At 43.2% G+C, this 18,943-nt stretch overlaps 1 protein-coding gene across 1 annotated transcript; it reads right to left on the bottom strand.

Moving 5' to 3' along the window:
- Positions 1-4,074: 4,074 nt before the first annotated feature.
- ubqln4 (ubiquilin 4) lies at positions 4,075-16,499 on the bottom strand. Its single transcript, XM_072692404.1, has 11 exons — positions 16,331-16,499; positions 11,473-11,624; positions 9,726-9,886; positions 9,011-9,273; positions 8,511-8,669; positions 8,116-8,332; positions 7,657-7,796; positions 7,476-7,559; positions 7,021-7,136; positions 6,546-6,777; positions 4,075-5,351 (listed from the first exon to the last, which is right to left on the bottom strand). Exons 1-11 carry the CDS (start codon positions 16,475-16,477, stop codon positions 5,199-5,201), a joined length of 1,824 nt encoding a protein of 607 aa, XP_072548505.1. The 5' UTR covers positions 16,478-16,499; the 3' UTR covers positions 4,075-5,198.
- Between the last annotated feature and the right edge of the window lie 2,444 nt (positions 16,500-18,943).

Raw genomic sequence — 18,943 nt, 5'->3', positions numbered from 1 at the left:
TGGAGCAGATGGACGCTAGCGTTTCAGGGTGCTCCCGTGTCTGTGTTACCTTCTGGCTCTCTCCTTTTAATTAGGCTGTTATAATCAGACCTGCCGGAGTCGTCAGACACACTCAACAATCTCTGCTCTCTATAAAATCCTCTCAGAACTAACTCTCTCTTTTTACTTTATCCGAGTAAATGGTCACCCAGCCCGACCTGCTGATGGCTGGGGTCCCCTCAACCTGCGTCAGACCAGCTGCCACCTACCAGTCCGACCATCAGGCCCTGTCCTCACCACCACCCATGCCAGACCAGCGGCACACCCTCCTACCACTGCTACCTGTTTAATGACCATGTTAAAACCTAAATGGACTCTTAACTATCTGCCACTATTAATATCACCATTATTACCCATCATTACTCGGACCATTACTGCCATGACTATATTAAGTTATATACTAAGTTCTGCTACACCATGATTATTATATTATGATTAAGAATATTGTCACACCTGAGCAGTACAACAGTATAGATGGTTTGGGGACAATAATTTATAAATATCAATATCAATAATTTATAAATAGTTCTGATCAGAGGAGGACGTGTAGGGTCTCCCTTGAGTCTTGGTTCCTCCCAAGGTTTCTTCCTCCAGCTCTGAGGGAGGTTCTCTCTGCTACTGTCACCTTTGGCTGCTCACTGAGGGTCTTAGATTTCCATGTCTTCTTATTTTGTTAATTTCTTGTCTTTTTAATAATTACTAATTGAGTAAAGCTGCCTTGTGACAACAACAGTTGTAAAAAGCACTATACTAATATATTTGATATATATATTTAAATGTTTCACTGACACACTAGGCTTATCTAGGAGATAGGCCTAGTATTACAGGCCTAGGTGACTGAGAAAGGGGCATATGTTAATTATCTGTTTTCACTTAAAAACAGTTGTTTCACAGAAACAATTACTTATGTAGTTTAGACTACAATTCCCACAATCCATCATGTGCCTCTGTTGCAGTCTTAGTCAGCTGATCTGTGTGTGCCCTGAGGTTACGCGACTATTAAAAACGTTTGTTCTTGGGTTTTCTTTGGGTTTCCTTTTTAAGGGCCCATATCCACCAATTTTTTGGGGGTGTTATTTGTCCCTTAGTAGCAAAATATTCATAATTAATATAAAAATTCAACAGTCTGATCTGCTGTTACTGTTCATTTCATTAAACCTGACATACAAAAGCTTGCATCTCCGTTTTTTCTTCTACATTTTGACACCATTTGACACCAGTTCTTCTTTAAACTGTCAGGATTTCATGATGAGTGAACCGACAGTGATGCTCCAGTAATACTCTACACTCAATTTACACTAAAGTTAGACAGGTTTTCCATCTACTGTAAAATTACCACCTCAAATATATTCAAATTAAAATAGGAACGGAATAAATGAGCTTTGTTCTAATAGGCTGTCCTGTATTGTACCTTTTCCAAAAAAAAAAATAAAGTGATTTAAAGTGAATGGGCGGGGCTTCGCTGTTACTCAAAAACCCTGTATGTCTATTTGCTAATTTTCCATTTCTGACATAATGATAATCAGTTAATTATTCTTTACACTGTGTCAAAACTGACCAATAGAAATGCTCCAAAATGACTTGGTATAAAATCTTTTTACATTGACTTCCATGTTGCCAGAGATTTTGAGGATTTTGAGCTCATAGATGCATTGTTGTTGTTGTTGTTTTTTTTTTGACATAGCAAAAAACAGCTCCTTAAAACTGGGGTGTTTTTGCTGAATAATCTCTATATTTGAACCCTATATAGTGGGACATTAATGCTACATTAAGTTTCACACACATTAAAATCTTTCATTGCAAAATGCAAGAAAAGTTATTTGGCATATGGACACTTTAAATAAGCACTGTCTTGACATGAGCCACAGGGCAACAGTCAGAGGAATTAGGTTGCAAACTGATACACAAGAGTGACATGAGGGTTAGGGCGTCATTTCATAGACATGCAGTAGCTTACACATCCAGCCAAAGCATTAGGTCTAAGCTAATGGCGAGTAGGCCTTATCTCAAGGAAATCAATGCATGAAGCCATTAGGACTACTGCAGACCCATTCAGCAAAGACCCTGTTTACACCTGGCCACTGCGTTTGACTGGTCTCTGGATCGTATCCTGATGAGAGTTTAGCCACATGCGTTTACACTCTGCAGTGGAATGAGTTTCTGGTTAGTCAGACTTGGAGAGCAGCAGTTTGGGGTAGGGTGTTTGGGTGGTTGAATGTGTCTTGGAGAGACAGATGGGTTTACACTGCTATAATGTGGCTCAAATTAGCCATCAGACCCTGAAGTGGTTTGAGGGATGGGATTTGTATCTGGGTTGAATGAGTCTTGGGTGTGTTCACACTTGCATTTCTATCCGGATATAAATCCTGATACTCAAGACGGATGAAGCAACCAGGTGTAAAAGGTAAAGGGTCCTGGTACTTCTTAAAGCCTCTTCTTACGCTACTGCAGCGACCTACTCTACTTTTCAAGGAGAATTCGGACATACAACTACTATTATAACTACTTATTATTTAATAACCTTAGCTCAGGATTGTATGTATCCCTCAGTCTTATCTTTCTCCTGTGCATTTTTAATTACCCAGCATGCATTATGCAAATACAGCTATAAAAGACAAGATGGCGAGAATATCCACTGTTGTAAATACAGGCTAAGCTTGTTAGCAGTACCGCAAACCACCCCCTATGCACTACTTTCAACCTCTTAGTAGCTGTAGCTATTCAAAGGCTCCGCCTACCTTCAAGATACCTCATCAGATGGACGTTTTCCTGGACTTTAAACAGGAAAATCTCAATCTAGGGACCACACTGTGGCACTGTTGTGATACAGACCGACGTGTGTGCAACAGATTTTAGTGATTGCGCAAGTTTCATTTTGGCCAGCGTGCCCCTTTACACACTTTACACGCTATACAGGGTAGTAGAGCAAAGCCACAGATCCCAGCTCTTCAAATCTGGACCTTGCATCCAGACCTTTCAGTCCTGGATTTGGTTCTGGCTGGAAGAAATGACCGGCCACGTAGTGTCACACATTAAAAGCTACCAAAGGTCCAGGTTTGAAGACCTCGCCCTAGAGGACCAATGTTCACATCTGTAAAAGAGATGTGACTGAAGAACCTTCTAAAGCTCTAAAAGATCTTCACAAGATCTAAAGGTTCTTCACACTCACAATCACAAACATGCTCAGAACCACCTTTAACTTTAGAAGTGCCAGTAGGTCGTCAATAAGTTAATATGTAACCTAACGAGAAGGTCAAATGGTTAACCGTCATGAGCCCATCCGAGTGGCTTCTGATGAAACGTCCAGAAAGGCCTCCCAGTGCAAAGCAGCCCCAGACACTAAAGTGGAGGAAATGTAAATGACTAGAACAATGCATGAAGTGTTCCAGGCTGCTATTATTGGTGAATACGCCACTGCTTATGGCCCAGGTTTAGACATCAGGGCAGACGAGGCGAGCAGGGACAGCTTATTCAATAAACATTACCACAGTGTTCTTCACACTCTTTCTTGATCGTGTTTAAAACAGAGTTGGTAGATGGTAGAGCTGGGCAACATGACCATATTTTATCATATTGTGATAAAAATATGCTTTTCTAGGCAGATGGAGGAGACTGTTAGTGCTTAATAAACACTGATCAGCTGCAGGTTTCATTACAAACAGTACAATTAGATTTGAGGTTTAATTAGATGAAGAGCAGCAGATGCTGAATAAAAATAACTGTATGGGAGAGTATCTGAATGGCAGTTTTTAAGGATGTGTCATTACTGATGTTTTTAGTCTGTGTTTACATGTATTGTGATAAATATTGTGTATCGTGTGAAAAAAAAATAAATCGTAAAATATCATAGTATTTTTTTTCATATCGCTCAGCCCTACTTGATGGCCTGCCGAGTTGTGCTGGTTTTCTAAAATAAAATAAAAAAAACCCAGACATATCAACTCATGTATGAGTTCAGATTATTGCAATGTAATTAATCAAATAAGATGAGAGAGTGGTTTATGAACGTGCAGCAAAAGGGGAAAAAAAAAAAAGCAAAGTTGAACACATTTTAATTCACATCAAAACTCAACTGTTAGTTCCATTAGATTGCTGTTGGTTAGCACTGAGATTGGTGCACAGAAAAGCTAGCATCAACTTTCATGCTGTTACCAGGGTCTGCTGCCAGATCAACTGTATAGGATGATGTAATCCAGTACACAATGCAAGTCCTTTCCACGCACTAGAGTACTTCTATGTCAAAGCATAAAGATATGGTCAAAACAAAACTGTCTGCTTTCGGCCTTGCTCGTAAGCTGGAGAAATCTTTTTTTTTTTTTTATTGATGCCTTGTTACAACCTTTTACCCCACAACCACAAGCCAGTGCTGGCAATTCATTCACACTCCCCCTAAAAGGTAGAAGACTAAAGAGATGACTGAATATCTGGAATCTCGCCTTCAAAAATCCATTGCCTCTCTAAATAGCTGAAGAGTAAGCGGTCATCTGCGTGAGGCTGTTAGAAATGCTCAAACAGGAATTCCCCAACATCATCTATTAGATTCTCAATTAACAATGTCAAACGAGAAGGACGTCTTATGAAGCACGGTGAATCGCAGAGGCGTGGTAAGGGAGTAAAAGGTAACTTCTACATGGTTTGCAATAAATACTGGTTTAGTCAGGCATGACATAGGGAGAGAAAGAGAAATTAGGTAAACTGACCATCTTCATGAAAGACAAAAGGTTCCTCTGTCCGAGTATCTCTCTTGTATTTTGCTTTTTTTTTTTTGTTTATGTCCCCTACTCCCCAAAACCATGAAAGTAGTGCCTTGAGTGAGTATGTGTCAATTATAAGGAATGGTCGCCTACACTTGGTTCACAGAAGCATTGTCCCGTAGCATTAGGGGACGCACTCAAACGAAAGAGAGGAGAGGGGTTAGCCTCAGGTTATTCTGTTGTGATCTCATTTCTGCTTTATTGGTCTAAGGAAAAGAATTTGAAAACCCCAATTTCCTACGATTCTCAGATCAACCGAGTAAAAGAGAGAAGAAATAATTGGAATTCAGTCTATTAACGGGGGGCTTGTCAGATATTATGTGATGAAGGACTGTGTTCATGTCTCGTTCCTCTGCTTCGCTCCCGGGCCCCTGGCGTGTCCCAACCCCCTCCCCCCTGGTGCGATTAAGAGGGCTGTGAGCCAAGCAGTCTTTCGATAGCGGCGTTGATGTCGCCTCCCGTGGCAATGAGGGCCTGCAGGTTGGCCTCTCTGTTGATGAAGCCCATTGCACTCAGCTGTTCCAGCTGCTGCTGGAAACGCACCTCCGGAGTCTGGGTCTGCATGGAGAGGTGAAAATAGAACAGTTCAGAAGTCAGGAAGCAGCAGCAGCAAGACCAACACCTCTGCCTACTTAAACAAGTCTGCACTCAGGACCGATTCTGGGCTCAACCACTGGTTTGCTTTCGAACCGTCAATCGATTGCACAACTTGGACACAAACACTCGGGGGGTAAATAGCAGTGCATTTCTGCAGTCATGACATTTTACCGCACGAGAATAGCTGCAAATGAGGAGCTGTTCTAGTAGAAAGTTTTTAGGCATGCAGCGATAAGTCAAAGCAGTCCACACCAGACCAAGTAAAACCCAGAGATCAGGGCTCTGGAACGCTCCCGCGCTCGAACACACACTTGACCAAATTTACCGAACTTGCAGAGCAAGCGAACCTGGGTTCTGAAAACAGCTCTAGTGTAAAAGAAGACCCTTAAAGCAGACTAGGCATCAGGAAAAAGTCATTAGGGCTGGATGTGGCTACTCTAACAGTAGGGATAATACAATTAGTTAATGATATATGACATGTCTAGTTTGGAATAAATTTTTAAATGCATTGTGTATTAACCAGGACGAGATCTATGGTCTATTTACGCATACATCTACATTTTACTACTTGTACCGTGTATGACTGAAAAACTGATTTGTTAACAGAAAGAAACTTGCTTAAATCTGACAGTAGATGGCGCAATGTGCACGTATATTAGCCAGTCAACGTTTTTCTACCATAGAGCAGCAACATGTTGAATCTGCAGATTCTTCTCAGTGCTGTATTTTCTACCACTACATAACAGACAGCAGGATGTGTTTTTTTGGCTGAGAGATTTGCTCACATTTTAATGTTCTTTTAAACCACATTAAGGATACACCATTACTAACAAGCTTACTACTGTATGTGCGTTGTATTAACAGCAGCATTTCGTGAAAAACAAAAACAGCAAAATTTGAGGTCAGTGGTTGTGTTAGATCTCAGCCATTATTTATTTAAAATATGAAACCGCAACGCTTGAAGGGCCAGGTTATCAACAAGAAGCCATGGATATAATGGCAGATACAGCTTTTTACACCAGGCAGAAAATAAGTAAATTAAATTAAGTTACCAAAAAAGGCGGGTGTAACTCCCAACTATGTTAAAGCCACCTCTACTAACCACACTAACATAACTAGAGTTTAGACTGTAACTGAAAACAATGGCAACCATACCGATGCGCTTCCTCCAGCAAACATCTGTATCATTTGCTGCATGAGCTGCTGTTGGGTGGGATTGGTTCCAGCAGCAGGGGTGGAGCCTTGTCCAGAGGAAGGAGGTGGAGGGTTCTCCGGAGTTACGTTAACTCCTGTGGGAACCCCGCCGGGAACCCCGCCGGGAACCCCGCCAGGAACCCCGCCAGGAACCCCGCCAGGAACCCCGCCAGGAACCCCGCCAGGAACCAGACTAAAGAAGAGATAGAAAAAGCATATGCAATTGAGCACACCATACATTTTTTAAACCTGCATTATTTATCCATGTAATACAGGACACACACTCGAGCTGCTGTTTCAATAGACCAGGACCATAATTCCCTCCAAGGGTGGAATGAATGTTCATCATGAAAAGGGAAATAACTTGATAAAGAGGATGTAGCCTGGGAATTCCCAAACATGCACCAATTTCGCAAGACTAATAGATGAGCAATACCTGGGCATAAGTCCTGGGGCTTCAGTCTGGAGGGTCTGTAAGCCCTGCTGGATCTGCATTAGAGCCTGCATGGCTCTGGGGTTCGTCATCACAGAAAGGGCTTCAGGATTCTGCATCTGAAAAAATTAGTTCAAAACTATTACACAACCTGGTTTGACCAAAAAGGGAATAAGAACACAAGAAAAACAACTACAACTAACTAGATACACCACATGGACAAAAGTAGAGGGCCTTATACCCCTCATGTCCATGGCATTAGGCATGGAGTCAATAGGTTCATGTTAATCTCCATAGAGTCCTATTCTACTGGCAATACTTCTCTTGACAAGCTATAAACAAGTTCTTATTGAGACCATCATCCAAAACTGAAGCATCCCAAGCTGAACTAATTCTGCATGGAAGAGTAGGAGACTGGAAGACGGTGATAGGAAACATCTAATCCAATTAAGACCCACCTGCTGTAGAAATACAGGCAACTGATGCCTCATTTGCTCCTGTAGCTGGGGGTTTCCAGCGAATAGAGGGTTGTTCATCAACACCTAAGGATTACAGAACACAGGCCAACAGTTAATAATGGTACAACATAAAACTGACACAATAATGACCATGTTCAGGTACATGATTAAGATGTCAGACCTGCGATGCGATCTCAGGGTTTTGGGCCAGGGACTGCATCATGCTGCGCATGTAGGGAGCAGAGAGCATGTTCTGCATCAGCTGGGGGTTCTCAGAGATCTGCTGCATCAGGCTCTGCATGCCAGGGCTGTTGAATATACCTGTGCAAAGCAGAGGAGAGAAATAAATATTAAGATTAAGGAGCTGTTTATCTATAAAAGCTAGGGACAAATTGTGAACCAGGTAAGAGAAACTCTGTATATAAAACCTTGTCTGCAACTAAATAGAGCAGCAACATGGTTCTGGTTTAACCAAATATCTAATAAATATAACTAAGGCAAGTTCAATGTCATGGTTTGCTATAAAATAAGCCTAAACATTACCCTAATAATTTGACATTGGTTACTGGTTAATAATTTCATCTTTAAATAAGGCTACATTCATAACACGCATCTAATGACGGGAGATTTCAGAAGGTACCATTTCCCAAGCTGGAAGAGCCAATGCCCAGAGGGTTGGAGACACTGGGGGTGGTGGAACTTGTGGTAGAGGTGGTGGTGGATGTGCCGGTCCCAGTAGAGCTGGTTTCAGGTGGGCCCCAAGGATTTGGCAGTGGCTCTCGGTTTTCTGTCCGGGAGGGCTGTGCTCCCGAGCTGTCTGTGTTGCCCCCGAGGGCGGAGAAGGGGTTGTTTCCGAACTGAACAAAACAAAGAAGGAAAAAAGCAACATCAGTAACCTTTATTTGTAACGAAATTTGAAAATCTAAGAAAACAATAGCCTTCAGCGTCTACAGATTTGCAAATTACTGTTTGTTTAAGCCTCTAAAGAAATAAATGAATCCATTTTTTTCAACAAAACCAAACAACTTTCTGTACCTGTTCACGTGCAGCGCTAAACATGGGCTCCTGGATGTCAGTGTACATCCTCCGTAGAGCGTTGTATCCCCCAGGGATGCTCTCTAGGTTGCTAAGCGCTCTGTCCTGGTTACGCATCATCTCTTGCATCATTGCTGGGTTCCTTGCCAACTCCATTGTCTAAATAAAGATAAAAGGACTTATTTAAAGTCACCAGAGAGGCAGACTGCAGATGAATATGCAAAAATCTTATTTACTTCTGATGCGAGGCTTTTCTTTTGTTTAAAGGAAAAAAAAAAAAAACGTATAAGTGTTAAACATGAACTGGTGAATGTGATGCAGCTGATACTGGGAGTCTGCACTGCATACTTCTTTCCATTTAAGTTAATAAATAAAGGAAGCACGCAACACCTATTTCTAACATACAAACCCAAACTTAGAACCCTACAGCAGTAAGAGAAGATTCGCAGAGCAAAAGCTGCATCAAAACAACATGCCTGCTCCACACCCTCTTCACCCACCTGTCTCATCAGCTCAGGGTTGTTGAGCATGTGTGAAATCTCAGGGTTGCGCTCCATCAGCTGCTGCATCTGTGGATTAGCCATAATCATCTGCCTCATCAGGTCCGGGTTGGACATCATGTTCTGAACCAGGGGGTTCTCCATGATCTGGGAGAGCATCTCGGGGTTGGACATCAGCTGCCGCTGCATCTGCTGCTGCAGCTCCATGAAGTTGGCAGAGCCCATGCCCAAGTTAGCCAGACTGGACAGGTCACCGAAACCAGCTGAGGAGAGACGTTGACACATTCAGCAAGTTATCCTCCAAAATTCACCCCAAAACTTAATACTGCTGTATGTTTAACAATTCCAACAAAGCATAGAATCAACATAATGGAAATGTGCACATTTCAGACCAGCACACCTTGACGTGGAGATTATATTTGCATTCATGTAAATTACTGCTTCATGTGTTGTTCATTTGAAAATTGAAAAGCACTGATTTTTTAAGGTGAGGCACAGATCATTAAAAAGTCCCCTGCCAAATTTTGCCTGCATCACCTTTCAAAAAACATGTTCTCCTTTCATTTTCACTTTGAATTTGTCCAACCACGTCTACAGACCTTCCTTGGCTCCCCTCCATGGCAGAAGAAGGAACTGTGAAACCTTAAAGAACCGCAGAACCACTGAGCGGCCTTTGGATGTGAACTGTTAACATTTTTCAAAAAGGCACACTTACTGAATAGGTTGGCTGGCTGCGAGGGGGCTGGCGATGGCCCACTGCCCTGCGATGAGCCCAGGCTGGCAGCTGAACTGGGGTTAGCAGTGCCTGCATTGCTGCTGTTCGCCTGCGACGCACCAGGGCTGGCTGAAGCAGCCGTGGAACTACCACCTGTGGCTCTGCAGGAGAGGTAAACAAGTCAATATAACCGCAGTCAAGGCATGTAATTATATAGCATTACTGGACAAATCAGACCTGCTGGATGTATACGGCTTATATCCAGAATATTCATTGTAATATCTGCAGACGGCTGCAATATGTAAATGTGACCTTTAACCAATCAGAAGGTTTTCTCGCTAGGAATGCAAAATGATAGAGGCAAATCAGTATTGGAAAATAACTGTTAATAATGATTGGCATTGGATAAATGCTTATGATAAATATATAATTAATTTACACTATAAGGACAAAAGTATTGGGACACCTCTTAACCATTGATTGATTCATTCAGTGGTATTGCTACAGGTGTATAAAATCAAGCACCATTCAATCTGTCTTTACTCACATTAGTAACAGACTGGGTGGCTCAAAACCTGCTCTTAGCACGGCAAAGGGGAACCAACTCCATATGAATGCTTATGGATGTAGAATGGGATGTCCTAAAAGCTCCCAATACTATGGTCCATACAGTGTACACTACCTCATATATATATATGTCCTCATATCACACATTATCACTATTATAATTCCTGACATCACAATAGTTTGCCTTGTAATGAACTTTAAAAACTGCTATCAGAAATCAGCACTATTTTCATTTACAGGCTGCTGCACTACATTTCATTAACCAAGCCTAATCAAAATCACTGTAATTAACTGTATTTAACTTCAATTAACTCTTACCTATCTCATTAACTCTTATTATAAATCTCCCTGTCAGTAACAGCATTTATCCGATGCTCTTATTCGCAGTTATTTACAGATGAATCAGTCTTGCCCAGGGACTCTTACTGGGGCAGTGCGGTGTGCCCCCCAGCCAGGGAATTGAACACCAGTCTGCTAACATGCCCCACAAGTCACTTATAACAGTACAATACTGCTCATCTGAACTGCATATTTATTTTAACATTTGTAACCATCTACAAATAAATATTTCATATTTCAGTAAGGTGAATCCATGTAGACAGTTTTTAATACATTATCGACACTAAGGTTAGGATTTTTACTGAGGGTTTTGATATTCACATCCCAAAACATCCTCAGTAAAAAACTCTTAAGTGTTGATAATGTTAATAATATTGATATTCATATCCCAAAAAGGTACATTATTACTTTTTAGGGATATGAATACATAAAACCACCCTTAGCAAAAAATTTAATTAAACCTCATGTATTAAATACGCCACTGACTTTAGTGTTGATAATGTATCAATAATATCAGAATAAGATCACATTTCAGAAATATGAATCTAGACAGTCCTAATTTTGAAAACCTAGTAATAATTTACACTGCATTTGTAACACTGATATTACTGATACATAACCACACTACTGATTCACCATCACAACATTAACAAACCACAGATCATCTCACAAAAGCAATATGCAGGAAAACAAATGTACGCTTGGCCTACGCTGAGCAGCCCTAGCATAAACACTGACTTTAATTCGCCCATCTCATGGCTTACAGGCCTGCAAGACTAGTGTTAAACTGATGTATAGTGTATAGCCTGCTGGAGTTTTCAGTGTATTGTGGGCATCTTACTTTTGTGCAGTTTTGATGACAAGGTGAACGGTGAGGCCATCCTTTATACCGTGCTGACTGAGCGTGTCTCCATCTTTTAGGATTTTTCCGGCAAAGATCAAGACTAACTGGTCCTGCTTTGCCTTGAACCTTTTGGAGATTTCTTCTTTGAACTACAGATGAGGAGAGAAGGACTGTTAAACACTGAAGCACTGTTTCACAGTCTGAGCACACATCTGCAATAATTTGTCTCCTAAAGGCAAAGCAATCAGACATGGCACTTCTGGATTTCACATAGTAAGAAAACAGGCATTTAAAACAGAAAGTATAGCCCCACTTAATGTGATCTTTTAAGAAAGGTAAGTAACAAAGCCATGATTTGTTTTATTTTCCTGAATTAACAAAATGTTATATTGGTGTTAACGTGCCATCTGAAACTCACTCTCCATTAAGGTCGCTTTCATAGGTCAAATCAATTAAGGCAGAATCACACTACGGCATCCACACAACACAACTAGAGATAATGTACTGAACAAAACTCAAAACATTTCTAAACTACTAAGGATGTCAAACCAACAAGGCCAGTCAGATACAATGAATGACTAAAAAGGGGCACAAACAGCTAATTTCTATCGACTGAAGCGTTTTAATGGCCAGTAATGCCCGATACAGGTATCCAGGTAATACACTGATTATTTTCTGGCATTACTTTGGTGTCTAATAATAAAGGAAAGCTGTTAAACACTATTTGCACAATCTGAGCACACATTGGCAATTACTGCAGTCTCCTAAAGATACATTTCAGACAACACACTCCTGCACTCACAAAATATGAACCATCAAAGTTCACTAAACGGAGAGCCGTATAATATTTAGCTGACTTAAAAAACAAAGCTTTCATTTGGACAGCAAGCATTAGCCTTTATCACACTTAAAGTAAAAAGGCTCGGTTTCTGTTTTATTGAACAGATAAAATGTTACCTCATTGTATACTCAGACTGGGTTAACGTACCACCTGATGTTCAATACTTGATAAGGTAACTTTAATAGCGGTCAGTACATACTGAACAGCTAAAGGACCACTCCCTGCATTTCATTTTCAATTTTTTTATATTCCTGTATTTTATCTTATGTATATCTCTGTATATAAGTTAGGTGTTTTATTTATCTGCTAATGTGTTGTTGCTATTTCTACTCTCTATGCTGCTCTAATGTGTGATTTTCCCAATGTGTGATTGTGGGATTAATAAAGTGAGCTATCCATCCATCCATCTACTTCTCGATGTTACTACCTACCTCCCCCACCATAAATCTATCTACCCAACTACCCACCCACCATCTAACCTACTGCAATTTTCTTTGTGATCAATAAAGTGCTGTAACTAACTACTTACCTACCTAACCACCATCTATCTATATACCTACTTACCCACACACCCATCCACCTACCTACCTTCTGCAATTTCCTTTGGGGTCAATGAAGTGCTGTTAACCAACTACCTATCTGTCCATCTATCTATCTAGATTTACATTTATGGCATTTAGCTGACGCTCTTATCCAGAGCGACTTCCAGGGTTACTCATATTGCAGATGTGTGGCAATGTAGTGTTGCCCAAGGACTCTTATTGGTGTACTGCAGGATAGTCACCCAGAGCAGGAATCAAACCCCAGTCTCCCACATGGTGTGGTAGCTCACTGGCAGGTAACTGATATCTATCTATCTACATGCCCATCCATCCACCTACCTATATACCCCCATCCATCTATCCATCCATCCATCCATCCATCCATCTATCTATCTATCTATCTATCTATCCATCCACCCATCTTCCTATAAACCCCCATCCATCCACCCATTCACCTACTTATATACCCCCTTCCATCCATCTATCTATATACCCCCATCCTGTTATCTAACTACTTACCTACCTAACCACCCATGAATCTACCCACTTACCCACATAGCCATCTATCTATCTACCTACTTACCCACCCATCCACCTACCTACTGCAATTTCCTTTAGGTTCAATAAGATGCTGTTATCCAACTACCTACTTGCCCATCTATCTATCTACATGCTCATCCATCTACCTACCTATATACCCCCACCCATCCACATACCTACTGCAATTTCCTTTGGGGTCAATAAAGTGCTGTTATCCAACTACCTACCTGCCCATCCACCTACCTATATACCCCCATCCACCCACCTATATACCCCCATCCACCGGCCCATTCATCTATCTATATATCCCCATCCATCCGTCCATTCATCTATCTATATACCCCTACCCATCCACCTATTCATCCACCCATCTATCCACCTACCTATATACCCCTATCCAACCATCTACATACCCCCTATCCAACCATCCATCTATCTACATACCCCCATCCATCCATCTATCTACATACCCCCATCCATCCATCTATCTACATACCCCCATCCATCCATCCATCTACATACCCCCATCCATCCATCCATCTACATACCCCCATCCATCCATCCATCTACATACCCCCACCCATCCACCTATTCATCCACCCATCTATCCACCTACCTATATACCCCTATCCAACCATCTACATACCCCCTATCCAACCATCCATCTATCTACATACCCCCATCCATCCATCTATCTACATACCCCCATCCATCCATCTATCTACATACCCCCATCCATCCATCCATCTACATACCCCCATCCATCCATCCATCTACATACCCCCATCCATCCATCCATCTACATACCCCCATCCATCCATCCATCTACATACCCCCATCCATCCATCCATCTACATACCCCCATCCATCCATCTATCTACATACCCCCATCCATCCATCCATCTACATACCCCCATCCATCCATCTATCTACATACCCCCATCCATCCATCTATCTATATACCCCCATCCATCCACATACCTACTGCAATTTCCTTTGGGGTCAATAAAGTGCTGTTATCCAACTACCTACCTGCCCATCTATCTATCTATCTATCTATCTGTCTGTCTATCCACCTACCTATACACCCCCATCCACCCTCCCATCCACCCATCTACATACCCCCTATCCAACCATCTACATACCCCCTATCCACCCATCCACCTACCCCCATCTACCTACCCCCTATCCACCCATCCATCCACCTACCCCCTATCCACCCATCCATCCACCTACCCCCTATCCACCCATCCATCCACCTACCCCCTATCCACCCATCCATCCATCCATCTACATACCCCCATCCATCCATCCATCTACATACCCCCATCCATCCATCTATCTACATACCCCCATCCATCCATCCATCTACATACCCCCATCCATCCATCTATCTACATACCCCCATCCATCCATCTATCTATATACCCCCATCCATCCACATACCTACTGCAATTTCCTTTGGGGTCAATAAAGTGCTGTTATCCAACTACCTACCTGCCCATCTATCTATCTATCTATCTATCTGTCTGTCTATCCACCTACCTATACACCCCCATCCACCCTCCCATCCACCCATCTACATACCCCCTATCCAACCATCTACATACCCCCTATCCACCCATCCACCTACCCCCATCTACCTACCCCCTATCCACCCATCCATCCACCTACCCCCTATCCACCCATCCATCCACCTACCCCCTATCCACCCATCCATCCACCTACCCCCTATCCACCCATCCATCCACATACCCCCATCCACCCGCCCATCTACATACCCCCATCCACATACCCCCATCCACATACCCCCTATCCACCCATCCACCTACCTACCCCCACCCATCCACCTACCCCCTATCCACCCATCCATCCATCCACCTACCCCCACCCATCCATCCATCCATCTACCTACCCCATCCACCCACCCATCTACATACCCCCCTATTTAAATACTACACCACCAGAGCGAGTCAGATTATTATTATTATTATTTTTATTATTAATAATAATATTATTATTACATTGATCAAATAAGGGGCACACACTGCAGCATGCACTTCACTGAAGAGCTTTAATACCAATAATTAGATTTCCTATCTGACACAGCCTCCCTCTAACCCACATCAACAGCCACCCAGCTCAGACCCCCGGCTTCTGCCGCCTGCTCCCCCTTAAACCTCTATAAACCTCTTCCCAGCTGTAACTGCCGGCATACTAAAGCGCCTGGGAGAAAATGAGGTGTCCAGGGAGTGAAGCGGGGCTCAACCCGTCTTCATTCGGCCCGCATAAGTGAGCGAAACCCACCAAAACACGGGGAGAAGTGACCAAGTAAAAACAAGCAGCTGAGCTGCGGAGCTAGAAGCTTCCCCAGGCGAGCGGCTCGGCTAGCGCTAGCCTAGCCTAGCTCGCCCTGCCGTCGACTGGGTGCGCACAGCAGCCGTCCCCCACTCCCGAGACACAGAATAAGCATTTAAAAAGCCAGCCTGCCACATTTGAGCGTCTTAAACACATAATAAAGCCCTAAAGAAGCGATGAAAGCCGGAATATATAAGAGGGGCTTGATTCATCAGGGAGGAATAACGCGCTGCCGCCATAGCTGATGTAGCCGGGTAACGACTCCGAGCCAGGCCGAGTTCCTGCTCGTTTTCCTCAAATCTGCAGCGAATAAACCACAGAAATCACCCCAACCAGGCCCACACGCGTTAACCAGGGCTACAGCACCAAAGCTGCGTGCTTAGATGTGAGTTAAGGAGGCAATTTCGTCCCGAAAACAGCGCCGAACTGAGCGCCGTCGGTTCGGGCTAGAAGCAGCCGATTCATGTCGGACAGCTGACTGACCCGCACACACACACACACACACACACACATGTAGCCATATACACGAACGCACAAAACTACACACACACGCACAAGCGGCGCCCGCGACTACCTGTGAAACCGAGGCGTCCTCGGAAATCGCTATCTCCTCCTTGTCCTTGGGCGTTTTGACGGTGACCATGATGATGGTGCCGCCGGTGGCCGCATTCTCTTCGGTTTTCCCCTCCACGGCGGGGTCCGCGCCGCTGTTCTCCGCCATCTTTTCTCTCCTATCTTCACTTCATCACGTCACCGCGAGAAGAGCCGCGAGAGCAGCGACAAGAGCGGGGCGGCACAGCGCCCTCTAGCGGCGCCGCGCGCGCGCGCACACACACACACACACACACACACACACACACACACACACACACACACACACACACACACACACACACACACACACACACACTGAAGCCCTTCAGGCCTGCTGGGTTGGGGCATCTACTATATCTTATAATAACAGCAGCATTTTGAAGCTCTTCTGGCCCGTACGGGACCCCTAATCATGTATCAAGGTTAGAGACTTAAATTTAATAAGTAGTTCCCTGATTTTAATTGTAATAAAAAGAATTATGTGATTTACATTTTTGATGCTGCATTTTTGATGTATTTGTCACTGCACAGTGAAATGTGTCCTCTGCATTTAACCCATTGTGGTAGAGAACACACACAGAGCGGTGGGCAGCCAACTCCAGCAGCCAAGAGCAGAGAGGGTAAAGGGCCTTGCTCAAGGGCCCAACAGTAGCAGCTTGCCAAGCCTGGGAATCGAACCCACAACCCTGTATCGATATTACAGAGGAGGGCCAATGTAGTGTTAGGAGTCCTGCCCAAGGACTCTTATTGGTGTAGCACACAAACACACACACACACACACACTGAAGCCCTTCAGGCCTGCTGGGTTGGGGCATCTACAGCAGCATTTTGAAGCTCTTCTGACCTGTACGGGACCCCTAATCATGTATCAAGGTTAGAGACTTCAATGTTCCTTTGATTTAATAAGTAGTTCCCTGATTTTAATTGTAATAAAAAGAATTATGTGATTTACATTTTTGATGCTGATGCTCTGAAATGTGTCCTCTGCATTTAACCCATTGTGGTAGAGAACACACACAGAGCGGTGGGCAGCCAACTCCAGAAAAAGAGTAAAGGGCCTTGCTCAAGGGCCCAACCCCGGGAATTGAACCCACAACCCTGCTATAGATAGCCTGGCGCTCTAACTACTGAGCCACCACTGCCCCTTATCCAGAGTGACTTACATGGTTACTCGTATCACAGAGGGGGGGGGGGGGGGGGGGGGCGATGTAGTGTTAGGAGTCTTGCCCAAGGACTCTTATTGGTGTAGCGCAGTACAGTCACCCAGACTGGGAAGCAAACCCCAGTCTCCAACATGGTGTGGTAGCTCACTGGCAGGTAGTGATGTTATCTGTTGCGCCACACCAACTTTCTTATTTGTAGTTTACAAAAAGTACATTTGTAATTTTAAGGGGTTTTGACCAGAGCGGTCAAAAATAATTTAAATTAAGTTAATTTAAATTAATTCTTTCCTGTTTTTCTTATTTCTAGATTTCTATAAAGCCTTTCAACAACATCAGGTTGCAAAAAGCAATATTAACAAAATGATTTGACTTGATTTAGCCCTGATAACAATGTACCAACTATTAGGCATTTAGCTGATGCTCTAATCCAGAGTGATTTACAAGGTTACTAGTATTACAGTGGTGGGCCAATGTAGTGTTGGGAGTCTTGCCCAAGGACTCACTGGCAGGTAGTGGTGTTATCTGTTGCACCACACCAACCACCTCAGGCACCTCAGGCATAGGCGTGTTCGTGGTAGCATATCACTGCTGTCCAATGAAAAACATCTCCATTTCTGTTGGTTTTTAGTTTTCTTCATGGTTTGGAACCTGTAGCTGCTCTGTACACTGCTTGAATAATTCTGCATGAGTGGACCAATAGAAACTCTTATTTTACAGTAACGTCCATTCAAAGTGAAGACCATTCATTTTTGCCTTCTTCTGTAAAGTCACCTTTTTGAAACTACATGTTTTTCATTGGACAGTGGCGAAATGCTCTGGGGCTGTTGTGCTGCCAGTGTACCACTTTTCAAAGAAACCACTGAAAGCCCAAAATTACCATGGTATAAAAAGTGCCCTAAAATAGAAAACTGGATTTAACTTGGTATAGTTGAATAATGAGAGTTCGGTACCTGGAAGTAAAATGTTGTAAACCTCAAACTCTGCTGTTTTCTCATTCAAAAGAACATCTGGCATTACCAAAACAGGCCTAAAAACAAAGGCCAATGCTTAAGCACCTAAACAGTCTTGACTGCATGTATTTTACCGTCTACGTTTACATCCACTTAGTCCACTAGTGACAGCCTTTCAAGGCTTAGCACAGTGGTGGCTCAGTGGTAAGAGCACCGGGCTATCTGTAACAGGGTTGTGGGTTCAATTCCTGGGCTTGGCAAACTGCCACTGTTGGGCCCTTGAGCAAGGCCCTTTACCCTCTTTGCTACCTGGGTGCTGGAGTTGGCTGCCCACCGCTCTGGGTGTGTGTGTACTCGCTGCCTCTAGTTCACTACCACAGATGGGTTAAATGCAGAGGACACATTTTGCTGTACAGTGATAAATACATGCACCTTTACCTTTTTTTACATCTGGACAATGTTAAAGTGAGGTGAAAATGG

Source organism: Salminus brasiliensis, chromosome 1 (genome assembly GCF_030463535.1).
Source record: "Salminus brasiliensis chromosome 1, fSalBra1.hap2, whole genome shotgun sequence".
In the NCBI taxonomy this organism is placed as follows: Eukaryota; Metazoa; Chordata; class Actinopteri; order Characiformes; family Bryconidae; genus Salminus; species Salminus brasiliensis.
Note: the sequence above shows the minus strand (reverse complement) of the source record. Positions and strands in the feature narration are given on the sequence as shown.

Coding starts and splice junctions, on each gene's coding strand:
- ubqln4 (XM_072692404.1), bottom strand. CDS start 16,477: ATGGCGGAGAACAGCGGCGCGGACCCCGCCGTGGAGGGGAAAACCGAA. Junction 11,625..16,330: donor AGGACGCCTCGGTTTCACAG/GTAGTCGCGGGC, acceptor CCTCATCTGTAG/TTCAAAGAAGAAATCTCCAA. Junction 9,887..11,472: donor GTCATCAAAACTGCACAAAA/GTAAGATGCCCA, acceptor CCTCTCCTGCAG/AGCCACAGGTGGTAGTTCCA.